Source organism: Phalacrocorax carbo, chromosome 12 (assembly GCF_963921805.1).
Source record: "Phalacrocorax carbo chromosome 12, bPhaCar2.1, whole genome shotgun sequence".
NCBI lineage: Eukaryota > Metazoa > Chordata > Aves > Suliformes > Phalacrocoracidae > Phalacrocorax > Phalacrocorax carbo.
In genome coordinates, this window is record NC_087524.1 from 4,731,386 (window position 1) to 4,755,286 (window position 23,901).

The window sequence follows — 23,901 nt, forward strand, 5'->3', positions numbered from 1 at the left end:
TGCAATGATTATATTGTCAGTAAAATGAAACTGGTAGGATGTCAGTGAGACAAACGTCTCTCCTTTTGTTTGCATAAAGGAGAAAATGCAGTTTGGCTCCTAGTACCAGGGCGTACCCAGCTCCTTTGACAAGGAAAACCTGTCAGGGAGAACTTCTCATGATGTCAGTGCTGCGTCAGCGGCACAAACGTGTATCCTCAGGGGACTGCTCTGCAGTGAGCATGGGACTTATGTTTGAAGATACCGCAGAGGTGTTGACTCCGCTGATGTGAATTCTTCTGATTGCTGGTTGTTTGTTTTTTTTTTTTTTAAATCTTCAAGGTCAACTATGAAGAGTATTGAAGGAAACTTTCTCTTCCTAAAGCTTGAAAAAGAAAGCATAAGCATTGCACATATTTTCATTTCTGTCCTTAGAAGTTGCTGGGTTTTGGGGAAACAAAGACTATAGAAACAATTTTTAGGTAACAAAAATGATTTCTTTTACTTTGATTTGGTGGGACACTAGATTTTTTTTTTTTTGTCTTCTGGATCGCATTTTGGTGGTATTGCCTCCTCCTCTGTTGGTTGGGCCTTTGAATTTCTTTAGCAAAGGATGAGACAGATAAAAATAATAGTTTTTTCTTCTCTTGAGAAGCAAGCTTTTGCAGGTTAAGCAGACTGAAGCTGGTAAGCTTGAGGGGCTGCAACAGCAAAACCATCATCTAGGCAGCTGTATCAAATTCCAAAAGGGTAGGATTTAGCAGAAAGATTCAGGTGGTAAAGATGTTGCCTTTCATGGACTTTTTAAAAGTGTGGGTTTATTTTGAATATAAGCCTTATCCTTCTGAGGCTGGCATGGTACTGCAATACTGAAAAGTTGAAAATAATATGGCAAGGGAGAAGGAAGCCTTTAAAATGCTTTTTATCAGTCTGGGGTATGCATGGTACAAGAACGCTGCAGATACGTTCAGAAATAATGTTGAAGGCATGATAAAAAGCTTGTTTTCCTCCTTCTAGCTGCTGTAATCCAATGTTTAAAAGCCATGGCGCTGTCTCCCCCAGCCCCCCGCCCCCTGCCACTGTCTTTAACGATGGCTGTTCCATTAGAAATCCAGCTTTGACTTTTGAAGGGAAACCAGCAGAGCTGTGGTTGTACAGGGTCTCCTGTAGTCAGGTGTGCTTTTGCCTGGTTGCCTCGCTGCAATGTGGTATGAGGGGTCATATTGCTGCTTAGAATCTCACTTTTAACTTAAGCGACTGTTTCTCAAAGCCTTAAAAATGTGTCATAGTTCTCATCAGCTCACCAGTGAGGTTGAGGTGTAGTTCACTTTTTAGCTTTCAATTTAGAAATACTAATTATTTTTATTATTATTACTAATACTAATTTTAACATGGCGAGGGGGGAAGGTGGGAGACTTAAGTCACTGTGCTGTTTAATGGCATTTTCTACCCTCTCATTTTAAATAGAAAACCCGAAACCCTTACTGTGGAAGTTCTGTTCCAAAGTTACCCTCGTATTTTGTTTCTTTGCAAATGCTTATACAAGTCCAGCTATGTTTCTTTTCCCTTTCTCGACAGTGCAAGTACTATTCTTGAGTATTCATTTTAAGCTTTGAAGCTAAGTAGCTTATAGGTGAAGTCTAGTTGGGTGTGAGATTCAATCTAACACGACCTGAACGAAGGCAAGGTCTTCAAGATTCATTTTCAGAGCAAAGTTACTGTTTCTTCTGTCAGCCTATAGACAATGTTTTGTTCTTGCCCTTTTAACAGTGTATTTTCCAAGGCTAGTGGTTAAAAAAATAAAGAAGTGTAACTCTTATGGGTGAGGTGGACTAGGGAAAGATAGTGTATCAGGGAACACCTTTTGTCAGGCACCTGGGAGGTGCCATGGGAGAAGATCTCCCTTCAGGCGAAGGTGCCAATTGTAGAAAATATAAAACTTAAATTAAAACAGAAGAATAGCCCAACAGATGACTATACACATCTTGCACAAGTGGGAACTCTTGGTGGTTTTGTATATCTTGAGGGCTGGAGAAGGAGGAGGAACAGCCACATCTATGTTTCTTCAAACATGGAGTATAAATGCTCTACATGTGAACTTAAATTTTGGCTTGCATGTTGCTGTATTGTAACGGTCTTTTCTTTCATTTATTCACTAAGGCTTTCCTTCTGTTTTTCTCATTAGGATGACAGTTCTGGCAGTCTTGCGTCACTATCTGCTCTCAGTCTATTAAACGCAGGGGTATGAAATTTAATATACGTTCTTTGTAGTTGTATTCAATGCCATGCATGGGACTATGTAGCACTCATTAAAATAGAAAAAACATCACATTTTCACAGTAGCATGAATATTTTATGGCACTAACCATCAACTCATTAGATACCATTAGTAAAACAAAGAAAATTCACAGATGAATCTCGCTAACAACTTAAAGTAATAGAATATTATTGTTTATTATTGTTTATATTGCATGTACTTGAATAGCAGGAAATAGGTAATGCTAGAGCTTGACACTAATCTACTTTCTGTGTTTGCTGTGCCTCCTTGCTTAATGGTAAAAATTGTTAAAAGGAATAATTTGTAATATTTTTAAGTGCCTTGCATTAGCTTTGAAAATTGATATCCTAGAGCCTTTTTTCCCCCGTCACACAGGCTTTTAACAGTGGCACTTCAGAACTCCAGATGCTTTTAATCACCATTTCCAATATGAAATTGGAAACCTAGAAAAATGTAGCCATTGAAACTTTTGTTATATGCTGTTATGTCTTCTGTGACTGGTATCCTTCTGAAATCGGTCCAATGCACACACACGCCTGTTACTCTGAAAACTTTATGTAATCCCACACCCTGTGTTAAACAGGAATAGTAGAAATTAGCTTTTTAGTTCTGTGGATCTGTTACTCCGGCTTTGTGAAATAGAGCAGTAACATAACTGCCAGTTGATATGTGATGGCTGCCGTTCATGTTATGTGGTCCAGCTACTCTCAGCTCTTCTTCAGTGGGCCCAGAAGCCCCTGGCTTACTTCATGCTTTTCTGTAAACAACAAAAGATGAAACCTGATGCCACATGTTAAATATCCAATTGAGGAAAAAATAAATGAATGATTAAAGATGGATGGCATTACTTTGGAAGGTTGACCTAGAAACTCTTCAGTGTTTGTTTGGGTGTTTCCTTGTACTATGTGAAGATTAGTGTTTTTCCCTCTTTGATATAGGTTTTTCCTATATTGCCTGTAAATTAGGAAGGAACGTACTGTTCTGCCTGTCCTGATAGCACCTGACCACCTTAATTCTAGGGAAATGTCTAGTTTATGACTCACAGAATTTTTCAGTGACATCTACTCTTGCTATAAGCACTTCTTTGTTTTTAATCAACTTGTAACCAGTTCTAGCTCAGCAATTTTAACATTTAACCTGGGGTGGGGATGGGGGACAGGACATGGCAAGATACATGATGACATAGGAGGGAATACTTACGCTTTAGCAGAAATTCTTCTTACATAGATTTGCTATTAGTTTTATTAAAGTGATGTAGGTGGGTGCCCTCCTAAGTGATTCTATTAGTGCTTCAATTTTTGGATTATCAACCCTGCTTGAAATGAAGGGAAATCATCTTCCTGATGCTATTTCTAGTTAGCTGTACAACATTGAAAATAATCATATAGATGTTTTTAGAGGCACATCTGTTCCACAGTCACATGTGTGTAGAGGGGGGAGAGGTTTAAAACCAATTGCAGAATATATGGCAATCCCTGTTGTTTCCTCAACAGAAGTCATGGATGATTGAATAAAACTGGTTTCAGTATCAGGTTTAGAATTATGGTGGAATAAAGCATGTTAAAAGAAGCTGTAATACACAGGGTGCATGCTTTGTTTAAATGGAGTATTAGTAGGCCTTGACATCTACTTTAAATAGAGGCAATCCTTAAGATAGGCAACACTGAGTTAACTTGCACTATCGGGTCACTTTTTCCTCCAGCGTATATAAAACATCATTGGCTCTGTGGTGCTTAATCTGTATAATTGGTACTTTCAGGACTGTGAGGACTTTCACAGGCCTTGTAATCCAAGGCTTTTATAACTCATTACCAGGACTTCAGCTTTTGTTGTGGATCCTAGATAGATCAAAACTTAGCAAGGTGCATGTTAAATTTCATGGTCAATATTTATCCATTTAAAGCTCTATAGTTTGGGCACTGTAGATGCAAGTTTGTTGTCTAAAATTGAATCATTATGCGCACACTTAGCCAAATACTTTATCCCCACAAGTATACCCTACTTAGGGTCAACTAACGCTTTTGGAATGCCGCGATGCAGCTGGTTTTCCTTTCTGTAAGTTAGTGTGCTGAGATGCTGGAAGAATCAGCTATGGGCAACTCTGTGGATGTTACACAGTGCAATCCTGTACTGTTTAGAGATCTCCAAAATACCTCCGAAGGGTCTAGCTGCCCTATATGGCTCTTCTGAGGAAGGATGAAAGAAACTTCAGTTTTATGTTTTCCATGTAGATATCAAAAAGGTGCAGGCAATAAAGACCTGTGCAGGGTTCTTTTTGTTTGTTTAAAACACCAGGGGTGGTGGTGTTGGGTGGTTTGTGGTTTTTTTTTTTGTAAAGAAGTTATAATTTTGGATATTTTTCTTAAGCACAAAGGTAGTTTATATACAAAAGTCTTTTTTTCGAGCCCCTTTTGTGTGACCTGTCTGTAGGTTAATAGGCTTATCCATCCTTTTTTTTTTTTAAGGAATAAATACCAGAAATACAAGTCCCTCCACATATCAAAGTACTCTTAAATACATTGTCACAATGTTTTTCAGGAAAAGCATGCTTCTAGCCTGTTAACAGGTTTATTATTGGCAGTTGGTGAGAGGATGCAGTTCCAGCCTTAATAAGGAAACAACTATTCTTTCTGTAAAAGCTGAGATTCATTTTTCTTTATCTATTTTGGGATTGTGAAATGTTCTGTGTCTTTTAATAACTGTCAGATATGCTGCAATAAAGAATTTTTAACATTCCCTAAACTACTGAAACCATACACGTGACACTTCCAGAATTTTTTTTAATTTGCATAAATAGATCTTACGTAGTCTTGAGTCTTAGTTGTCAACTCTTCTATCCTCTGGCATATGCCCTGCATGTTAGGCATTTGACAAGACATTTGACTTTAAATTGCGTTTTTTACCTTGTTGTTTAGGAGTATTAGCTCACATCTTCTGCTGAAGTGAAATTCTGTCAGCTCAAGCTTTTTATCCTGTGCCAAGAATTTTAGATTCTTCACCAAATGCATGGTTAAGGCTATTGGATTCTTTACATCTAGTCATACAAATTATTCTAGAAAAAAACGGCTGTTTTAGTTGCACAAACTACTGTGTTCCATGCATGTCTGATGGCTCTAGGATCTAATTGTCAAATAAGTTTCCTAGAGCACAGGCTTCTTCAGGAAGAAGCATCTTCCATCAGGAATTTCTGATACTTTGGAGTATATTTCATCTCGGGGTATGTGCAGTCATGACAGTTAAAGCTTGAAGATATTTTGGTCTCCATTTTTGACTCTTTCTGGTAATACTTAGTTATCCTCTCTGTGCATGTGTTCTTTTCTTACAAAAGCCAACTGTTCGTAAGGTGTACTTACTCCCAAAAACACAGCTGGATGATGAGTTGTGCCTTTTGTGGAAATCCCTGTTGAAGACTTGACTTTTCCCTTTGCTCTGGAAATAGTGTATCAGTTCTCCGTGTTTATGATAGCCAGAAGCACTAGTACCAGTCAAGCCTGTTGCTTGTAATAAAAGGGTGAGAGTGGCTTCATTTCCAATGTCCATCTTGCAATGCCTTTTTTTATTTAACTTGCATACAAATAAGGTATGTAGGAATGTTGTGAACAGGTTGGTACTGTTTGAGCTTCCTCATCTCTGACCGCTATATGAACTTGATTTTGTGGCTCCTGTTATAAAGTACTAGAAAGTGTGAAAGTAAATCAAACTTCTACCAAGAATGAGGGATGGCATTGCTACTGTACCGCAGCCCAGACGCTGACCTCCGGGTGCTATCACAGGATGTGTTCTTATCTTAAGAATATGCTGGGGTAGCCTAGGGTTAGAGCATGGCAGGAGTACCTATTATGTCCCTATAGTTTTAGGTGAAGTAATGAAATAATTTTAGGCTTAAGAATATGTATATTCATTCATAGAGCAGATGTTGGTTTCTTGATTTTTTTTTTCTTTTTTTTGGTCCCTGTGTGAATTACAAGAGAACTGTACCAACCCTGTATGTGTATATGTTCAGGATACTTGTTTGAATGTGCCAAATGATGTTGAATATATAGTATTTGCAATCAAAAAAATCCTCTTGGGAGTTACCCTTCAGGAAAGGAATATGTTCTAGGAAATCTGTATAACCACTGCTCTTGGCCGGAGACTTAGAAATATTTAGAATTAAGTTATATTTAAGAACAGTTTTAAGTCATTGTGTTTACCAAGCATTAGGGTTTTAGTGTGAATGTATTTATAAATGGTGATAGCAAACAATTGCTCAGTCTCTTTCTTTACAAGGTCTGTATTTGAGCTTTTCTTGAAGACAGAAAAACAACAGAGCTTCTCCTCTAGTTGAAATAGTAGGCTGGTTGCAATAGATTTGTGCTTGTCTTTCCAGGGCGCTAACAAATTATTTGGTACGCTGCAGCAGGGTGGAGTATGATGCACTGATTAAAGGATGGATAGCTGGAAGGAGAGCTGAAGACTTGAGTTGGGGGTGTGTGTGAAAACCACTTCAAAAGATACTGAGAATGTTTCAAAACCATTCTTTGGCTTGTTTTGTGGAGGTGCAAGCACCTTTTCTGATCAACTGTTGTTCTGACTCCCACAAACCAGAAAAAGAAAAGGGTAGGAAGTCCAGATAACTCCTCAGATCTGCAAACTAATGCATATGGTCTTACCCCTGTGAGCACACCTGATCTCTTAAACTAACAGATTGGGCCAGGCTGGTACTTGGACGGGAAACCACTTGGGAATACCAGATTAAAAAAACATGCGTGTACAAGTTAGAGCTCACTTTGCTGTGCTTAAGAATAGAGCTGTGTGATCTATGGAAGTACGTTACTAAAGTACCTTGAATTTTTTCTCTTAAAAGGATGATTTTTCTGCTCTTAGTATTCTATGTTTGAATTCCATCATGTGGAAGACTTGCAGAGAAGCTAGTATTTAGCTTTCATGCCTAAGGAGAGAGTGAATCCACAAGCTAACTTGGTTTGGGAATAAGTTGAAAGTCTTCTCACAGATAACCTTTTAAGGATTGCTAGATCATAAGTATGGGTTTCCCAGTAACTTGGCAGTAAATTTTTATTTACAGAAGCTAAAAATCAGGGAACGTGAGATTTGAGGTTTTCAACTGGCTCTGTCTAGCCTTTTTCCTAAAGATTGTTTCATATTTCTGTTTTGTTGAGTTGCTCTGTGGAAAAAGGAATGGGATTCTTTCTTCCTCAGAATCTTCTGTGTATTAAAGGCTCTGAAATATTTCTTTGTAAGTAGAATGCATGTTTTAACCTCTGAGAAAGAAATGCTGTGAAACAGATTTGTAACGATAAATATTGTTATATTGTCACTGAGTATAGTGTAGGTAGTTCTGGATAATGTGGGTTTGGCTTTGCTGAAGGCTTCAGCAGCATGAGGGGTGGCGAGAATCAAAAGGGAAGGAATGGGAAGGCACACGTGTTCTTGGTTAGTTGCTTTTGTTGGTTTTTTTGTCAACTTCACAGATTACTTAAATATACTTGCGCACTAATTAGTTTGGAAAGATTATGCAGATTTCCTAACTGTAACTGATCCTTGGATGCTCAGTAGTAATATTGCCCTAGAATAGATCAAAGATTAAGTTGATACAAGAAACTGCTTTCTCATTCATCTTTATTTAGCAGTTCTGGAAAGCTGTGCTGTCTTGCTATAAACAACTTCAACTTGTAATGTTAGCTCCTTGCTGTTGTAAATTATTTAATATTATATATTTTAATATTATTTAATAAGTGTTATACAAGTAATATTAGAAGTGAGGCTGAAAGTTGTAATTTAATTTTTATCAATGATGTTGTTTAGGAATATGAAGCACGGACAGGAAGAATGTATAAACCTCCACCCCCATCAGCAAGACGTAAAAATATTGAATTTGAACCACTTTCAACTACTGCTTTGATTCTGGAGGATCGACCAGCGTAAGTATGATTCTGCTGTGGAACTGATGATGACTGAATTTGTTAATATGCTTCTGATGAGCTAAACTTAGCAGGTCTTACACGACTGTATCATTGGATTATTCCAGCCCAGGTAACAGCCTAACAAATACCTCCAGAAGAACCTTTAAATATATTATAGTCTGTATGAGGAATTCTTTCTCACTGTAATGGGGCCACCAGTCTGTTATCTACTGTGTATCGCAGCTGCCTGTGGCAGTGTTGTGGGCATCCTTAATCATAAAATTTCATGAAGACTTTTATGGATTTCTTCCCTGCCATCTCAGTGCGCACCCCCTTCTCCTTCCCCTGTTCTGGAAACTTAATTATCCTAGACCAGCTGGGAAGACTTAACCTTGGTGGTTGTTACTTCAGCAAGCCTAGATTTAACTTACCAGAAAGGTCTTTTAAAAAAGAAAAAGTATTAGGTAGGTAACAGCAGGGTTGGGAAGAATTGCCTTTGAAACGCAAGAAATACCCTCTTGTCACAAATGCTGAATGCTCATTTTGTGTCTGGCATCTACAGTTAAATGCTTTGTCGGTACCACGATGATAGTGTTCACTGGTACCGTTCCTTGCCCTTGTTCTAGTTTTGTTTTTGTGGCTTCTTCAAACAGTTGAAGGCCAGGAAAGAGCAGATCAAGATGCAACAAAAACTGCATTAAGTACAAATAGGAATAGCAATGAAAAATAGGCAATAATTTGGTCAGTATTTTCAGCTGCAGTCTTCAGCAATTTGAAGGAAAGAGGAGGACCTGCTAACTAAGAACACATGCTGTGATGAAAGCAAATGGAGCAAAGCTTTCAAATTGCACTGTGAAAAAGCTTGTGATGGTGCTGTTAAATGTTTGCTCTAATCAGTTCCCATTAGGAAATGGAAAATAGAGTATAGTGTTTCCTTCGATATTCCCTCTAGTGCTATATAAGCTGATTCAGGGTTAAGACAGAAATATTCTGAATGGAGGTATGGATTGATGTCATTATTTTTTCTGTAAATGCATTATTTCTTTTACTGTATGGTGGAGAGGATGATAGGCAGTAACTGCTTTCCTGATGCTTTTCTGTACTTTCAAAATATAACAATTCACAAGCTAACATGAGCTTGTTCTTACAAATGAGATTCCACTTGTTTCAAATGGGAGTGCCATCCCAAGCGTGTAATGTGTTGCCACAATCTCATCCTTGAAATATATTCTGCTCTCACTTTCATTGGAAATATTAATAAAGTAATCTTTTCTGCTTGCATAAGAGGAGATGGAAATTTTTTTTTTATATTAAAATGACAAAATTGTCTTCTGTTTGTTTTGAACCAAAGTAGACTAGAGATTGGGTAAGAGACCGAGACCAAACATTGTGTTCTGATTTGTCTTGGAATGAGTCTGCTTGGTCAAAAGGAGATCACTACGCAGCCAAAAAACACATTTTAAGCTGGCGAACTTGTAGCACTGCAGCAAGCTTCCTTAGCTTTAGCTCTGACATAAATGGGGATCTCATCTTTCTTCCTTTGGTAAACTTATCTTCTTTTGTGGGAGTTTCAAAGGGGTGACTATACTGAATAAAAACCTTTACCTTTTATTGAAAATATGCATCACAGATTTCATATGAACAAATGGAGTATCAATATGCAGGTATAATTAATGATTAAAATATGCACGTGCAGAAATGCATCGGAATAAATTACTACATGGAATATCAGTATTTCCCTTTTGTCACTTCATGGAAACTTCATTTGGCATCATTCCAGATGTTCAACAAATCTAAAAACCCTGCTTTGGGAAAACCTATAGGAGAACTAATAAACAGAAGCAGTAGCGTCTGGTAGTTCTCTACTGCTGTTAGTGAAACACTGGTAGTGTGACAGCCCTGAAGCTCACCTTAGAGAGAAGCCAAATTAAAACCTGTTTTGAAATGGTTCAGAATTTCATTTGTGTGTATTGAATTCAATACACTACTTGTTTTCAGAAATCTTCCTGCCAAATCAGTGGAGGAGGCTTTACGTCACCGACAAGAATATGACGAGATGGTGGCAGAGGCAAAGAAACGAGGTATGTTAACTGCCAAAAATCACTGTAATTCTATTTAACTGCGCAGCAAAAATAAAATAATTTCTGGCTTGTAGGCTAGTAGGTACAGTAAAGAACAACCCTGTTTAATATCTGGGTTATTCTCTGGTACGTATGTGCATGCAGTTTAAAACAGAACTCAATTACCAAATTGTCATCTTATTCCACCATGGTGAACATAACTAGGTTCAGAAGTCAGTTTAATCTTTTCTTTAATTTTTAAGTAGGGACTTTTTTTTTAACTATTTGTATAATGTGATCAGCTAGAAACTTTCTGGGTGTTCAGACTCTTTTTTTTTTTTTCCAAGCTGTGTTGCTGCAGTTGCCACTGAGAGCCAAAGTATAATAAAGCTGACTAAAAGATCTGTTTTTTCAGGAAATTGAGATCAATTCCAGTCTGAAGACAGATGAAAACTTTGGGGCTTTTCCAACCAGCTGTACCTGTGTGAACCTTCCTACACCCACCAGATGTGTTTTTTAAATTAAACAGATCTGTAGTGTCTGGTACTGCGTCAATCTATGAATAGTTGTTGAACGGACTTCTGTAGTCTCGTGCCTAGTATTCAGGGAATAAGCTATTTTAAGAATCTGCACTGCATGTTTTACTTGGGCTGTTGTCAGAGGTATAAGCTTCTGAACTGATTAAGCCTCTCTGGATCTGTGGCAGCTTACTCTGAGAGATGTAGTAAGAAATCCAAGGCATCTGACAACTTATTTCACTATTCTCTCGTGGTGGTGTAGTACGTGTGCCCTAGTGTTAATTAAATTAACTGTTGCTACACACACAAAGCTTCAGTAAAAACTTAACGAAGCCGGTCAGCCGTATCAGTTCACCAGGGATGGCACGTTTACTCCATTGATGTGTCTAACGCAGGCATAAATAGAATGTCTTGCTGTTTCACAGTGCATCTTAGTGATGCCATGATAGCACTGCTCTGTCCTTCTTTTAGCCTTTTTAATAAGAGATCTACAAACGATCCTTTTTTAACAGAAGGCAGAATACTCTTCTCTCGTTCAGCATTGTGGCTTCGTCTCAGATCTTTGGGTCCTCTTTCCAGAAAAGAAAATACATGATCCTTTGTCATGGTTTCAGCTGGGATAGAGTTAATTTTCTTCACTCTAGCTGGTATAGTGCTATGCTTTGAAATTAGCATGGAAAAAAACCTGTTGAGATAACACACAGATGTTTAGGCTGTTGCTGGGCAGCGCTGATACTAGTCAAGGACATGTCTAGCCTCCCATGCTCTGCTGGGTGCACAAGAAGCCGGGAGGGGAGGGGGCACAGCTAAGAGAGCGGATTCAAACTGACCAAAGGGATATTCCATATCATGTAACGTCATGCCCAGTATGCTACCTGGGAGGGGCTGGCCGGGAGAGGGAGGGAGCAATCGCGGCTCGGGGACGGGCAGCGTCGGTCGGCGGGTGGTGAGCGGTTGTATCGTTCGTGTTTCTGCGTTTTTGTTCCCTGTTTTCCCTTTCCTTCCTTCCCCCTTTTATTATATTAACATTACTGTCTTTATTATCATAATCATTTATCATCATCCTTCCATTGTAGTTATTAAACTGTGCTTATCTCAACCCACAAGTTCTTTTGCTCGTCCGATTCTCTTCCCCATCCCACAGGGGTGGGGCGGGGGGTGAGCGAGCGGCTGCGTGGTGTTCAGTTGCCAGCTGAGGCTGAACCACGACATCCTTCTAGGTGGAAGGTTCAGTAAAATTTGAATAACTTTAAAATGGATATAGAATTGCACTTTTGAATAATAATTATAGCTATAATTATTGCTAATTAGTCTAAGCAATAAGTAAGGTTAAGGTAGAACATGGTGTGAAATTCATTACAGGAAAAACAGTGCTGATGTGCTTGCTTTTCAGTCATTCTGTGTACTGCAGAAGAGAATGCTATGAGTTTTCTAGCCAGAAATTTGCTTGTCTAAATCACTGTGTATTTGAATAACTTAAAGACAGCTTAAACTAAAAAATATTCCGGAGAAATACACCTACAATCAACAGTAGTAGTACCAGCTAGATCATGCACAACTGTAATTTACCTTGGACCTCTTTCAGACATCTGAATACTTGGATAATAGCTGAATTATTTACCTAATTATTTGGGTGCACTAATATGGAATTATTCCCATGTTATACCTAACAGAAATTAAAGAAGCACACAAAAGGAAAAAAATAATGAGAGAGCGTTTCAAGCAAGAAGAGAATATCGCTAGTGCTATGGTGATTTGGGTCAATGAAATACTACCGAACTGGGAAGGCATGTAAGTGAAGTTCTGTTGTGTAAATGATGCAAGGCTGGGTCGTTTCTCCTCTGGAAACAGAGGAATCACATACTTTATTTTCATTTTCCATTCTGTTTTGTCAAGAAGTCAGGTTTTGTTGCTGTGACATAGTGAGAGGTCATTACAGAGCACCATGAAATGTGCTTTCTGGGAGCTTAACGTTTTGGTTTTTTTTTAATGGGGCTTTAGCTTAAGCAGAGATCCTTGAACAGTGATTTGGGAAATAGTACGTTGTTTTGCTTGTAAGTTGCCCAATGATTTTAGAAAACAAGATGTGCAATATGTGTCTTTCCTTTTTGGTGGTAGTGTTCTCTTTTCTGCTTCCCTGTCCTAGGCGTGCCACCCGAAGAGTTCGAGACCTGTGGTGGCAGGGATTACCCCCGAGTGTACGTGGGAAGGTTTGGAGTCTAGCTGTGGGAAATGAATTAAATATCACTCCTGGTATGCCTTAATGGATTACATTTTAATGCAAAATTAAGTTGGTTATTTTCAAACAAAAATTTAATCTTTTGTGGGAAAAAAGAAAGTATAAATCGGGGTATATTTGCTTTTTGAAGAACTGTATTTCACAACCTTAGGAACAGGTGTTTTTTTACAATTAGATATAGCCTGGTAAATTATGGAAACAGGTTTAAACTGCTTACAAAAATATTTTAATCTTGTAAGAGTTAAGGTTCCGGCCCCTCCCCCCAGTATTTCTATGTTTAAAATTGAGAATTTAGAGCTCTACTTTCTTAAGGGGGTGGAACGAGGAATCGCTTTATTTTATAACTCATGATTTTGATGAACTAGAAGTGTTCTAACCCATTCACAAAAATAAAAATCTGAATTATTTAAGATATGATTTCCCTCTTGTAATTTGCATCTTCACCACAGAAGCAAGCATAATATAGTGCACGCTATAAAGTGTGTAGAGTGGCACTCCAGTGGTTAGTGGTAACTATCTAATAGATTCTCCCTCCGCCCCCGGTGGTTAAGATGAAACCAAGCAACAAAACCAAAGCCAAGAATACTTAGTGTGCTTTTGTTTTACATCGGTGCTTTTCTTCCTTACCTTCTCCTTTTTTGTTTTGTTTTCTTGCAGAACTTTATGAAATCTTCTTATCAAGAGCTAAGGAACGATGGAAAAGCTTCAGTGAGACAAGTTCTGAGAATGACATAGAAGGTGAGCTCTCCTGAATGCCAGACAGCCTCCTATATTCACTTTTACAAACCCAGGAAGCCTCACAAGTTCAGCTGCAATTGCAGCATTGGGAATACTTGTTAAGTGCTCTGAGTCATTTCCTACTTGAATGTTTGCTCTCTTATAACAAGTCAGTGAGTGAGGGGCTTAACAGTATTTACTATATCAAAAGATGCATTAAAATACTGCATGTGCTATTTTACTTTCAAATGAATGTGTTTTCCTCTGAATTCCTAAAATAGCAGGACCGAGCTCTCCTGAAAATTTTATATGAAACACAAAGAAATGAGAAGCTAAATTACAGTATGCACTGTTGCTTACCTCTGCTTAGATGGTTCTTACATCTTCTCCACAATTTTGGGAAAGAAAAAAAAAATCTCTATTTTTTGATTGTGGAACTGAACGGTGAATATATAACATATTACACATTTAGGATCCCACTTGGCTTTTCTTGGTTGCCCACATGGCCTTTTCTCCCTAATCTATCAAGTGGGGCTGTTAGCACACTTGCATGTATACTGCAGTTTTATCACTGGGATATTGCTGTCTCCTGTGGCTACTCTCCCTGTTAAAAATTGCATCAAAGGTGCCTATATCCTTGTTATAAACATTAACTCCTTGTACTGTTAACAGTACTTCTTAAAATGCTGTGTTAAGTGATACTGTCAGTCCCAGCAGCTATGAAATAACTATTTTTTTGAGTTGGTCTCTTTCTGGGGAAAGAAAATGCTATTGTAATGCAAGAAGTGCTTTTTTTGTTTGCACTTGCAGTTGCCTGTCCTGACTAATTGGCTACTTTGACTGTAAATTATTTGGATGGTCTTTAGGCTACCGCTGTGACTCAGCTGAAACTTGTGTAAAAAACAGCGTGTGTACATGACTGTAAATATACTTATCCTTGGAAAACATGTTTGCAATGCCCCTTGGTTTGTGGGGTGGCAGTTCTGTTTGCTCTTTCGTTGTGGGGGTGTGGGCTGAGTGTGGGGAAGGCTTAGGTAATCCGTTTATTTTGGAAAGGTAGTAGTTCTGGATGGGAATGAAAGGGGGAAGGGTCCAATCTGATTGTGTCAGATGTTCTGGGAAATGTAGTAATAACGGAAAACGGGATTTTCATCTCTGGTTGAAAAGCAAGCCAGCCCACTGTGCTTTTATTGATTTTTGGTAGCAAAGTCTGGGATATCAATTATTTTGGCCTCATTTAACATATTTGTGTAGTCCTGAAGGTTTTTCCTGTTTAAACATCTTTTAACAGTTCATTTTGGCAGATAAAGATTAAAGCACGAAAAGTATCTCTTTGAGTCTTGAAGACAAGACATTCATCAAAAGATGTTATCTGTCAGATCTGTTCAAATGACCCCCAGCAACTCCTCTTTTGGAGCTGAACTGAATTTCTTGTACAAATCCAGAGTTTCTTATGCTCTATACCATAGACTATAATCGTCCTTGGGAGTACTCTAAATGGATACTGTTCCAAATGAAATGACCCCAAATTAACAAATACAATACCTGTTCCTTTTGAAAGAGAAAGGAGGGATTAAGCAGCAGTTCTTGACCTTTTTATTTTAGGTCGTGTATATTCTTCCTCTGTAATAATTGCTGCCTTTCTTCCAAATTTGCCTAACAGCCTACAGCAGGCCCACTCATTCCTGAATACAACTATCTTAATTTTAGGGGGTTTGGAAGAAAATGCCGCTTTCCAGGTTTCAGCAGAGCAGGTTCAGTTTAGCCTGGTCATCAAATTCTGCAGTCTTGCACTTTCCAGATGGCTCTTGACTGGTTTAAGGCCTCTGAAAGAGCCTGTTCCCCAAGTGCTATGTGCATTTTTCTCCTTGCTATCACTAATATTTGCATCGTGTCCCTATGTCGAGGAGGGCAGGACAGAGATAACTCAAGGGCCAGCTGAATTTCCTCTGGAGGTTCTTGAGTGAATGCTGCCTTCTTTCCTGCCATTTGAGGAATGCCACTCCTAAGGATGCAAAAAAAAAAAAAATCTGAGTATAATGAGAGCTCGGAAGTAATGTAACTTTTGAGTAATGTAACTTCTGCAGATCATAACTGTGTGGTCAATTCTGGAAACTTCAGTGAAGTTTATCTGTATATTTTAGTTACTCTCAGTAAAAGTGAGACATGAGAAAAGCATGACTTCAAAAGTAATATGCTTGACTTGGCACGTGAGGAAGTGCTAGCTTCTTGTGATTATGGTGTAATTAATCTTTTTCTTCTAGCGTACAGAGTATTTCAATGCTGCTGGTAGAAATGAGCCACCAAATGAGCCAATTAGGAGTGGAAAATTTGAAAAGTGAGAACCCATTGGATCACGTTTAGATCAAGAGCACTGCTCTCACTCTCTGCTCTTGCACAGACTCAGTAACTGAAGTCACCATAGAAGATAAGAAAGAAAACACGGTTTCGAGGACTGGGCTGGGCAAAATTCAAATTCTAGTGAATGCAGGGCTACTCTGGGCCAGGACAGTGTTATACAGAAGTAAAAGGTAACCTGTTGGTTTTAAGTTGGAATGGTGTAAAGGTGTATGACTTGAAAAAGAGTGAGTAGACACGTAGTAATTACTGATCATTTCCCTCACTTTTTGGAGTTGATGGCGTATACCAGGTATCGATGGACAGTTTTAGCACTGTAGAAGTGCACTCCAAGAATATGAAGTAGGTAGCATTTACTTAGGTCCTAAAAGTTTTTATGTGCCTATGGCAGTTTTATTCTGAAGTCTGTAGAATTTAACTATCAATTTTACTAAGTGTTGGTTTTGCTTGCAGATGCAGGCGCATCTGTTGCGGATCGTGAGGCCAGCCTGGAGCTAATTAAGTTGGATATATCACGCACATTTCCATCCCTGTATATTTTCCAGAAGGTGGGATTTCTGTAACTTTAGTTATGACAACTTTAAACTTCTGAACAGTTAAACAAGAGGAGAAACCTAGCTGGCCAAATACATAATAGTTTTTAGAAGTTGTTTGTATAAAACAAAAGTAAAATTAGTTCTTTTCTACATACAACAGCAAATAGTTATCTCTTTTTTTTAAATGAGAATAAAGTAGGGACACTTAATGATGGACTGTCAGACTTTTTCTCCTGAAAATATTGCATTTGGTTCCTAGTAATGTTTATGAAATTACATACAAAAATGAGAATATTCTGTCTACTTCTATAGAAATCTTGATGTGTTTTAGTAGACATTTTCAGGCTTTATGATTTTTATATAGAAATAACATATGCATACACATGTATATAACATAGCATGCACTGTAGAAACACAGTAACTTGTGTTACTAAAAATTAAAACACCCACTGCCTTTGAAAAGGGAAAACCAACCCTGGATGTGTACCAGATATCCTCATTTTCCATTATGTACTGATTTCCACTGAATTATTTCATCGGGTTATTGGTCTGTTACTTGTCCTTTAGCATCTCAAAAGCACACATGGTAATGCTTAGGGTAAATACTGGTACTGTTCTAGATGTGAACAAAGCAATAATTCACCAATAATTCACTGGCTCACTTGCATCTTAAAATACTGGCTTGTGACCTTCCTATAAGTATAATGTGATTTTGAAAAAACTTTTTTCCTCTCCCCCCCCCTTGTATTAGGGTGGTCCTTATCATGATCTCCTGCACAGTGTTTTAGGAGCATATACATGTTACAGACCAGATGTGGGATATGTAAGTATTTGCTGTAAAATGTTTACAACATGGCAAATAAGCTTAAGATGTCTTGTATTAGTGTATTAAATAAGTAGGTTATCTAAACTTTATGCTACTAGCACTTAAAAAAAAAAATTCAACTTTGGCACTTGCTCATTTCATAGCAGTTACAATGATGATAATTCTTAGAGATAATTAAATAGCTGAAAACGTACTGAATGTCAGGGGTGAGTATACTATCTGGCTTGCATGGAAATTTTCACATGGACTGTTCACAAGGCATTACAGTTCTGACAGACCCACAGTATCGACAGGAAAAACCAAAACGCTAGCAGGCTTCCCGTGAACTCTTAGTCTGTTCTGTCCTAGCGTTGCTCCCCCGGCTGGCATTTCCATAGGGTTACTCTCTGCTTCACTACCGCACATCCTAAAATCCAGAAACTCCTTATTGGTGTCTTGATGGCAAGGATTAATCACTCCATCTGAGCTCAGTGAAGATAAGATTGTTTGCAGCAAACATTACTGTGGGTTTTTTTTTGTTTTTTTATGGGCTTTTTTTTAACCTGCCAAGAACCCGCAAACCAACCAACTAAACCTAACATCCCTCTGAATGGTGTCAGCTTACAGAAGCAGTTAAATAACAAACAGATGCCTGGGTTTTTTTTTTCTTTTTCTTTCTTTATTCCTGGCGGTACCTAGGAACACCTTTCACAAGCTCTGATCACCTCTGGGCTAAAAAGAACTTGAACGGTTTTAAGTCTGATCCATGCAGCAAAGCATTGCTGAGCGCAGGGTGTGTTTTCCTCTCTAAATTGGACATGCTTGGGACTCTGCGTCAATATCTAGTTTTTCATGTTCAAATGTTTTTAGCCCTGAATTCTGTCATCTGTGACCTCATTTTTGGAGACCCTCCCATACTCTTTAAGTGAGGTTATAACTCTGCAGATTCTGAGACTGCTTGTTCCCAGGGTGGAGTTTTAAAAAGCAAATAAGTAATTTTTCATGGATAGGTTGTCTCTCTTTTTCATTAGGAACATATCTAGCCTGGATATTGCTGATCATAATCGTTTTTAATGTTAATATGGCAGTAAATTTAATGTAATCTTGTTTCCACGCCCATCTATCCCACAAAAATGGAAAGCTGTGGGACTGGTTTTGATGCATATCAGTACTTTTTCCCCTAGTTGGTTAAATACTGAGGGCGTTTTTTAATGGGATACCATAAATGCCTAAAACCAGCAGAATAATCATCATTGCAGTTGAAATTGGTAAAATAATTTTTTGTAATATATTGAGTATTCAGTATTTCTTATACTAATGAGTATTCAGATCATCAGTTAACTGCAAGAATAATGTTCTTCAATTTTATTGTAGGCTAAAGTGTTCTTGAGAGTAATCATGGAAAAATGTAAACATGTGTTGTAGCTAACCACTTAATAGTAATTTTATGTATATGAACAAATACTGTTTGCAAGTGGAAAGATATGCATTGACTGTTCTGAAACAGAATTTTGTCTCAATTCCAGCGTATCTGTCTGGGTCTAAACTGTCCCATATGTGAGGTTTTCCTGTGTCTGCTTTTCCCATAGCTTAACAATGAACTTAAGGCCAATTTTTGTCTCTTATGAGCTCTGCATCCAGCCTGTGTGGTTTTAACTTCCTTGCATTCCAAGTCCTCAGGACTTGTGATCATGAGACCTCCCAGAACTTCCATCAAGCATCTGAAGAAACACTCTGTCTTGCTGAAATCAAATTGACTGCATGCATAAAAGTTCTGTACCCGTATTGTTTCTGTTAATCTGGAAATGTTACGCAATGGTATTTGATATATTGCAGACTGTAACTATTTACATTTCCAAAGATGAAAGATGTACTGAACTTACCTATATTTGCCCAATGCTTTTCCCACTCGAAGGTACAAGGGATGTCCTTCATTGCTGCTGTGCTCATTCTCAATCTGGAAGAGGCAGATGCTTTCATTGCCTTTGCTAACCTTCTAAACAAGCCATGCCAGCTGGCCTTTTTCCGTGTGGATCACAGCATGGTATGCACAGAGTTTTCTGGGTTTTGAACTATAACATTCTTTTGACTTGAAGCATAGTTGATTTATTGATGACTTCCTCTTGTCCTATTGAATAATAGAAAACTTTATCCTGTGGTTACAAAACTGAGGATACCAGGTACTAATCCATAGAACACGTCTCACTGTTGTGATTTTTCCTCTAGAAACACTTAATTGTTGTACTTACCCTAACAAGTCATGTTGTGCTATGTTGACATCCTCAATTCTTGGTGGGGTTTGTGTTATTTTAGAATTAAACTTTCTTCTGGTGACTGCTTATGAGGTGCTTTGCTATCTCTACAGATGCTGAAGTACTTTGCAGCCTTTGAAGTGTTCTTTGAAGAAAATCTTCCCAAACTGTTTCTTCATTTCAAATCATACAGTCTTACTCCAGACATATATTTGATAGACTGGTGAGTTCTGAGAGTATAGCAAACCTAACCTTACAACTGTGGGAACGCTTTCCATTTTGCTATAGGTTTTTCAGTAATAGAAATACAGCATTTAAAAAAAGGCATTCAGTAGGCGCTTGTGTACCTCAGCTTCCGAGGTCGTGTGAAATCATGGTGAACTGTTTTGAGCAACCACAGTTCCTCTGGCAGGATTCAAATTTTATGAACTGGGATTAGGAGTGACATCAATTCAGACAGAAAAGGAAACACACAGGACTCCTGTGCGTCTCCTTTTCGGGTTGCTGCAGGTAAGAGTCAGCTATGTGTAACGCACGTAGGGGAGAGGAGGCTACTACACCGTAGTTGTCTTATGACTGATTGTAAGTGACTTGATGACACGAATATAATCAGCTACTGAAGAAAGTATGAATATAAAAGTATAGAGTTCAAAGTAGGAGGAGGATAAAATTTATCCCTTCCCAAACCAGGTCCTAAACATGGAAATACAGTGAACGTTTTGAAGTAATGAATGCTCCAAAGCAGAGAGTACCACACCACATTATGTGCCTGTAGTGGAAGGCAGTAATGTAAGCATCCTTGAAGCGTGTGTAGTGCTGCAACATACGGAATCTCTGTTCATAAGTGTGTGTGTGGATCAGGATGTGCTTCATATAGGATTATTATATGGTTTAGAAGTTTCTAGTAGAGTAAATTGAATTGGGTGGAATTAAAGAATATAAAAATGCCATGTCATCTGAGTACTTGGGAATGAAGAACTTTGGCTATAAGATGCAGCTTATCAGTAAGCAGTAAGTCTCAGCAGGGGCAGGTTTTACAACAGCAGCATTGAGTCAGGAGCGTGCTGCAGTCCTGAGAACGTAGGCAGATTGAGAGGGGTGTGTGTGTTGTGGAAATAGTGCTGCTGCACAAAGTACTAGAATTGTTCACTTCTAATTACCTGTGAGAAATGAAGATTGTTGTTATTGCACATGTTCCAAAGTTGGCTTGAGACAGAGAGCTCCCCTTATAAAGGGAGAGTATAGAAGAGGTGGTGGTAGTCTGCAGTAAGGAGTGTTCTGAGGTTCCTGAATCACTTCCCAGCAGGAATAACGGGGAAACAGGGAACACTGGGCTTTGTATCAAAGGAACCACTACAAATTTGTGGGAGGGGTTCCACAATATGGTACATAGAGCAGACTGAACTCTCTGCTCCTGTGTGATGAATGCTTTTTAGAAATAAACTTTGCAACAAGAAATGCAAGTGGACTCTTCCCAGTAATAATAGAAGAGTGACTGTCTTTAGATTTTGGTGGCTTTTAACGGGAATAGAAATTCAAAATATATCACGGAAATGTAATTATTGAATTCTCATTAGTACATTAGTGGGATGTAGACTTCTAAAGCCACAATCATTGCAACAGATTAAGTTTAGAAAACAAATGATGAACAGAGCTGATAAATTGTATGGCTTAAAGATTGGGAAGGATTATGTTCTTATTTGTATATTATACCCTGTTAGAGTGTAAAGATGTTTGTAACCTCTCCAGCCAGAGCTTCCTAGAGGGGTGGCTTTCAAATGGAGGATTTCCTGTAGCACAAAGAGATGGATTTCAGAATAGGAGTTCTGACTTTAAAAACTGGAGTCCTGTGGATCTTTGAAATGTGGAAAAAATAAGAACATATGAAATAATTTGTCATCTGCTCACTCTGAGAGCAGAGCTAATGGAACTGAGATTTAAAGGAGGTTGTATTTTCATTTTTCTGAAAGAGATTAAACTTAACTGCCTCTTTTTTCTCAATTGTAGGATTTTTACACTCTACAGCAAGTCATTACCACTTGATCTAGCCTGTCGTGTCTGGGATGTTTTCTGTAGAGATGGAGAAGAATTTTTGTTTCGGACAGGGTTAGGAATCCTTCGGTTATATGAAGATATTCTCCTACAGATGGACTTTATTCATATAGCACAGTTTCTAACAAAACTTCCAGAAGACATTACATCAGAAAAGCTTTTTAGCTGTATTGCAGCTATTCAGATGCAGAATAGTAACAAAAAATGGGCACAGGTGAGTTTCCTGGGTGCTGTGTGCGTGTATATATATCTCAAAACAGATGTGTTGGCACATGAGTATATGGGGCACTTCTCTTAATGACTCCTTTACGCTGCATGTCTGACTTCTGAGCAATGGGTGCTCCTTTTCTAGTGTCTCATTCTGGAAATTAATTTCCATGCTAATATTGTGGTTGTTAATATTGATCTTTTTTATATGACTGGCTTTTTAGTATGCATTAAATAATTTACTTTTCCAGGTGTTTGCCTCACTGATGAAGGACAACAAAGAAGGGGACAAGAACCATAGCCCAGCACTGAAAAGCTAATCGTTGTAATGCTGAGGTCAACTGAAAATGTGGAAAACCACTTGATGACAAAGGAGTTTTCACATTACTTCTGTGTGGTAAAGCACTATAGAAAATGTGAAAATGAGATGGAAAACAGACACAGCTCACAGTGGAGTAATGAACTGATGAAATCTTCACTCTTTTGCCAGTATTAGCTTTTGTCGTGGGAAGATTTGTTTTCACACAGAATACTAAAACCTATGAAACTGAGAAGCGGGGGAGCTCGTGTTTAATACTTTAAAAGAATCAGCTCAATGCAATAAACATTTGTAATAACTTCTGTTGGTACTTAAAAAAAATTTTGAGGCATAACTTTTTTTACAAATACCACAAAGGCACTTTTTTGGGGGGATGAGGGAAATGTTAAATCTTAAGGCCCCAAAACTGCTATCCAAACCAAATGCTTTGGTACAGATATTACCTCCAAAATTAACCATTCGAAAGTACTGAGGACCAAATAAGGTTGGTTGGTATGTTTGTGTGCAAGATGGTTAAAATTTGGGAAAGGGTATTGTCTGTCTTTTTTTTTAAGTTGCAGCTTCATTCTTCAGTCTGGGCAAACGTAACTAACTCAGGAATGGTGAAAGTATTGTGCCCAAACCTGTTAGAGCAAAAATCATCTGAATTTTAAACAGCGGTAAGATCAGGGCTATTATTTTCAGTGTGTACAGCTTTCAAAGCAAGTGGTGTTAAGCATTTGTTTTGGTGTATTGGTTGTGCAGCTTATTAAAAATGGAGTGGGTATTCTGTGAAAGGGTTTTGCCACCAGAAGTTTCATTTTGTTGAGCCATTTCCAACTAAGAAATACTTGTACGTAATGGTGAACACTAGAAACTGACAAAGCTACCTGCAGACTTTGTGTTGTCAAAGGAGCAGCCACTTCAAACGCTTCGGAATAATGCAGACAGAATGTTTTTTGAAACTATCTTTTATTGTGCAATACTGAAATCCAAAAAGCATCTGGTTTCGTGATACTTAATTCTTTAACATGGCAAATGTTTTCAAACACTTCCTACTCTTGAAGATGCTGTACAACAACTTGTGATAGTAGGGGATGGAAATTTAAAATGGGTAGTACTGCAGGTGAGGAACACTTGCACTCTCTTGGTCCATTTTTGATAATATTTAATGTAAATAAATTCCTTACATGTGGGTTTTTTGTAACTGGTCCCTCTGTGGAAATCAAGTCAAAATTACCATTATGTATTTTTAAGTGCAGGAGGCTTCAAGTTGTCTGGTGTTTAAAAGCAGAGTCTACCTAACTGGGGTAAAGATTTAGTGTGGTGTACCTTACGTTGCTATCTGGTTTAAAAACTACATATATATATATACACTACTCATAACATTTAAATTTCAAATTGTAATGTCAGATTTTTCTTAACTTATGTATCCACTACTTTAATTGGATCCAATTTGTCTTATATTTTTGTGTTATCTTGTACAGTTTTCTTACTTTTCAACTATAAATCTGTATATAACTGTAAATAGAAGGATCAAGCCTTCCTTAAAGACCACTAGTAACGATCCCTGTGTAAATAAAACTTATAGCTGAGGTGCGGTGTGGTTCTCTCTGTATCTTGCTCAGCAGTAGGGTAGGAGTGTGCTCTACTGCATGCTCCTGCCTGCATGTCTTGCCTCCCTGAGGGGCTGCGGGCT

The 23,901-nt window shown here is 38.2% G+C and overlaps 1 protein-coding gene across 4 annotated transcripts in view; it reads left to right on the forward strand.

The window, feature by feature from the left end:
- The window catches only part of TBC1D12 (TBC1 domain family member 12), a 47,060-nt gene extending 23,263 nt beyond the window's left edge, over positions 1-23,797 (forward strand). For 2 of the 4 annotated variants that reach the window (XM_064463803.1, XM_064463800.1), the window contains exons 3-14: positions 2,165-2,221; positions 8,063-8,178; positions 10,159-10,241; positions 12,412-12,529; positions 12,885-12,991; positions 13,635-13,715; positions 16,506-16,600; positions 17,340-17,411; positions 19,309-19,437; positions 19,759-19,868; positions 21,653-21,911; positions 22,156-23,797. In XM_064463803.1, coding sequence (XP_064319873.1) covers positions 2,165-2,221; positions 8,063-8,178; positions 10,159-10,241; positions 12,412-12,529; positions 12,885-12,991; positions 13,635-13,715; positions 16,506-16,600; positions 17,340-17,411; positions 19,309-19,437; positions 19,759-19,868; positions 21,653-21,911; positions 22,156-22,224 — 1,296 coding nt within the window. In that variant the 3' untranslated portion in view covers positions 22,225-23,797. The remainder of the gene's footprint in view (positions 1-2,164; positions 2,222-8,062; positions 8,179-10,158; positions 10,242-12,411; positions 12,530-12,884; positions 12,992-13,634; positions 13,716-16,505; positions 16,601-17,339; positions 17,412-19,308; positions 19,438-19,758; positions 19,869-21,652; positions 21,912-22,155) is intronic. The other 2 variants (XM_064463802.1, XM_064463801.1) reach the window with 2 other exon arrangements.
- The last annotated feature ends 104 nt before the right edge of the window (positions 23,798-23,901 follow it).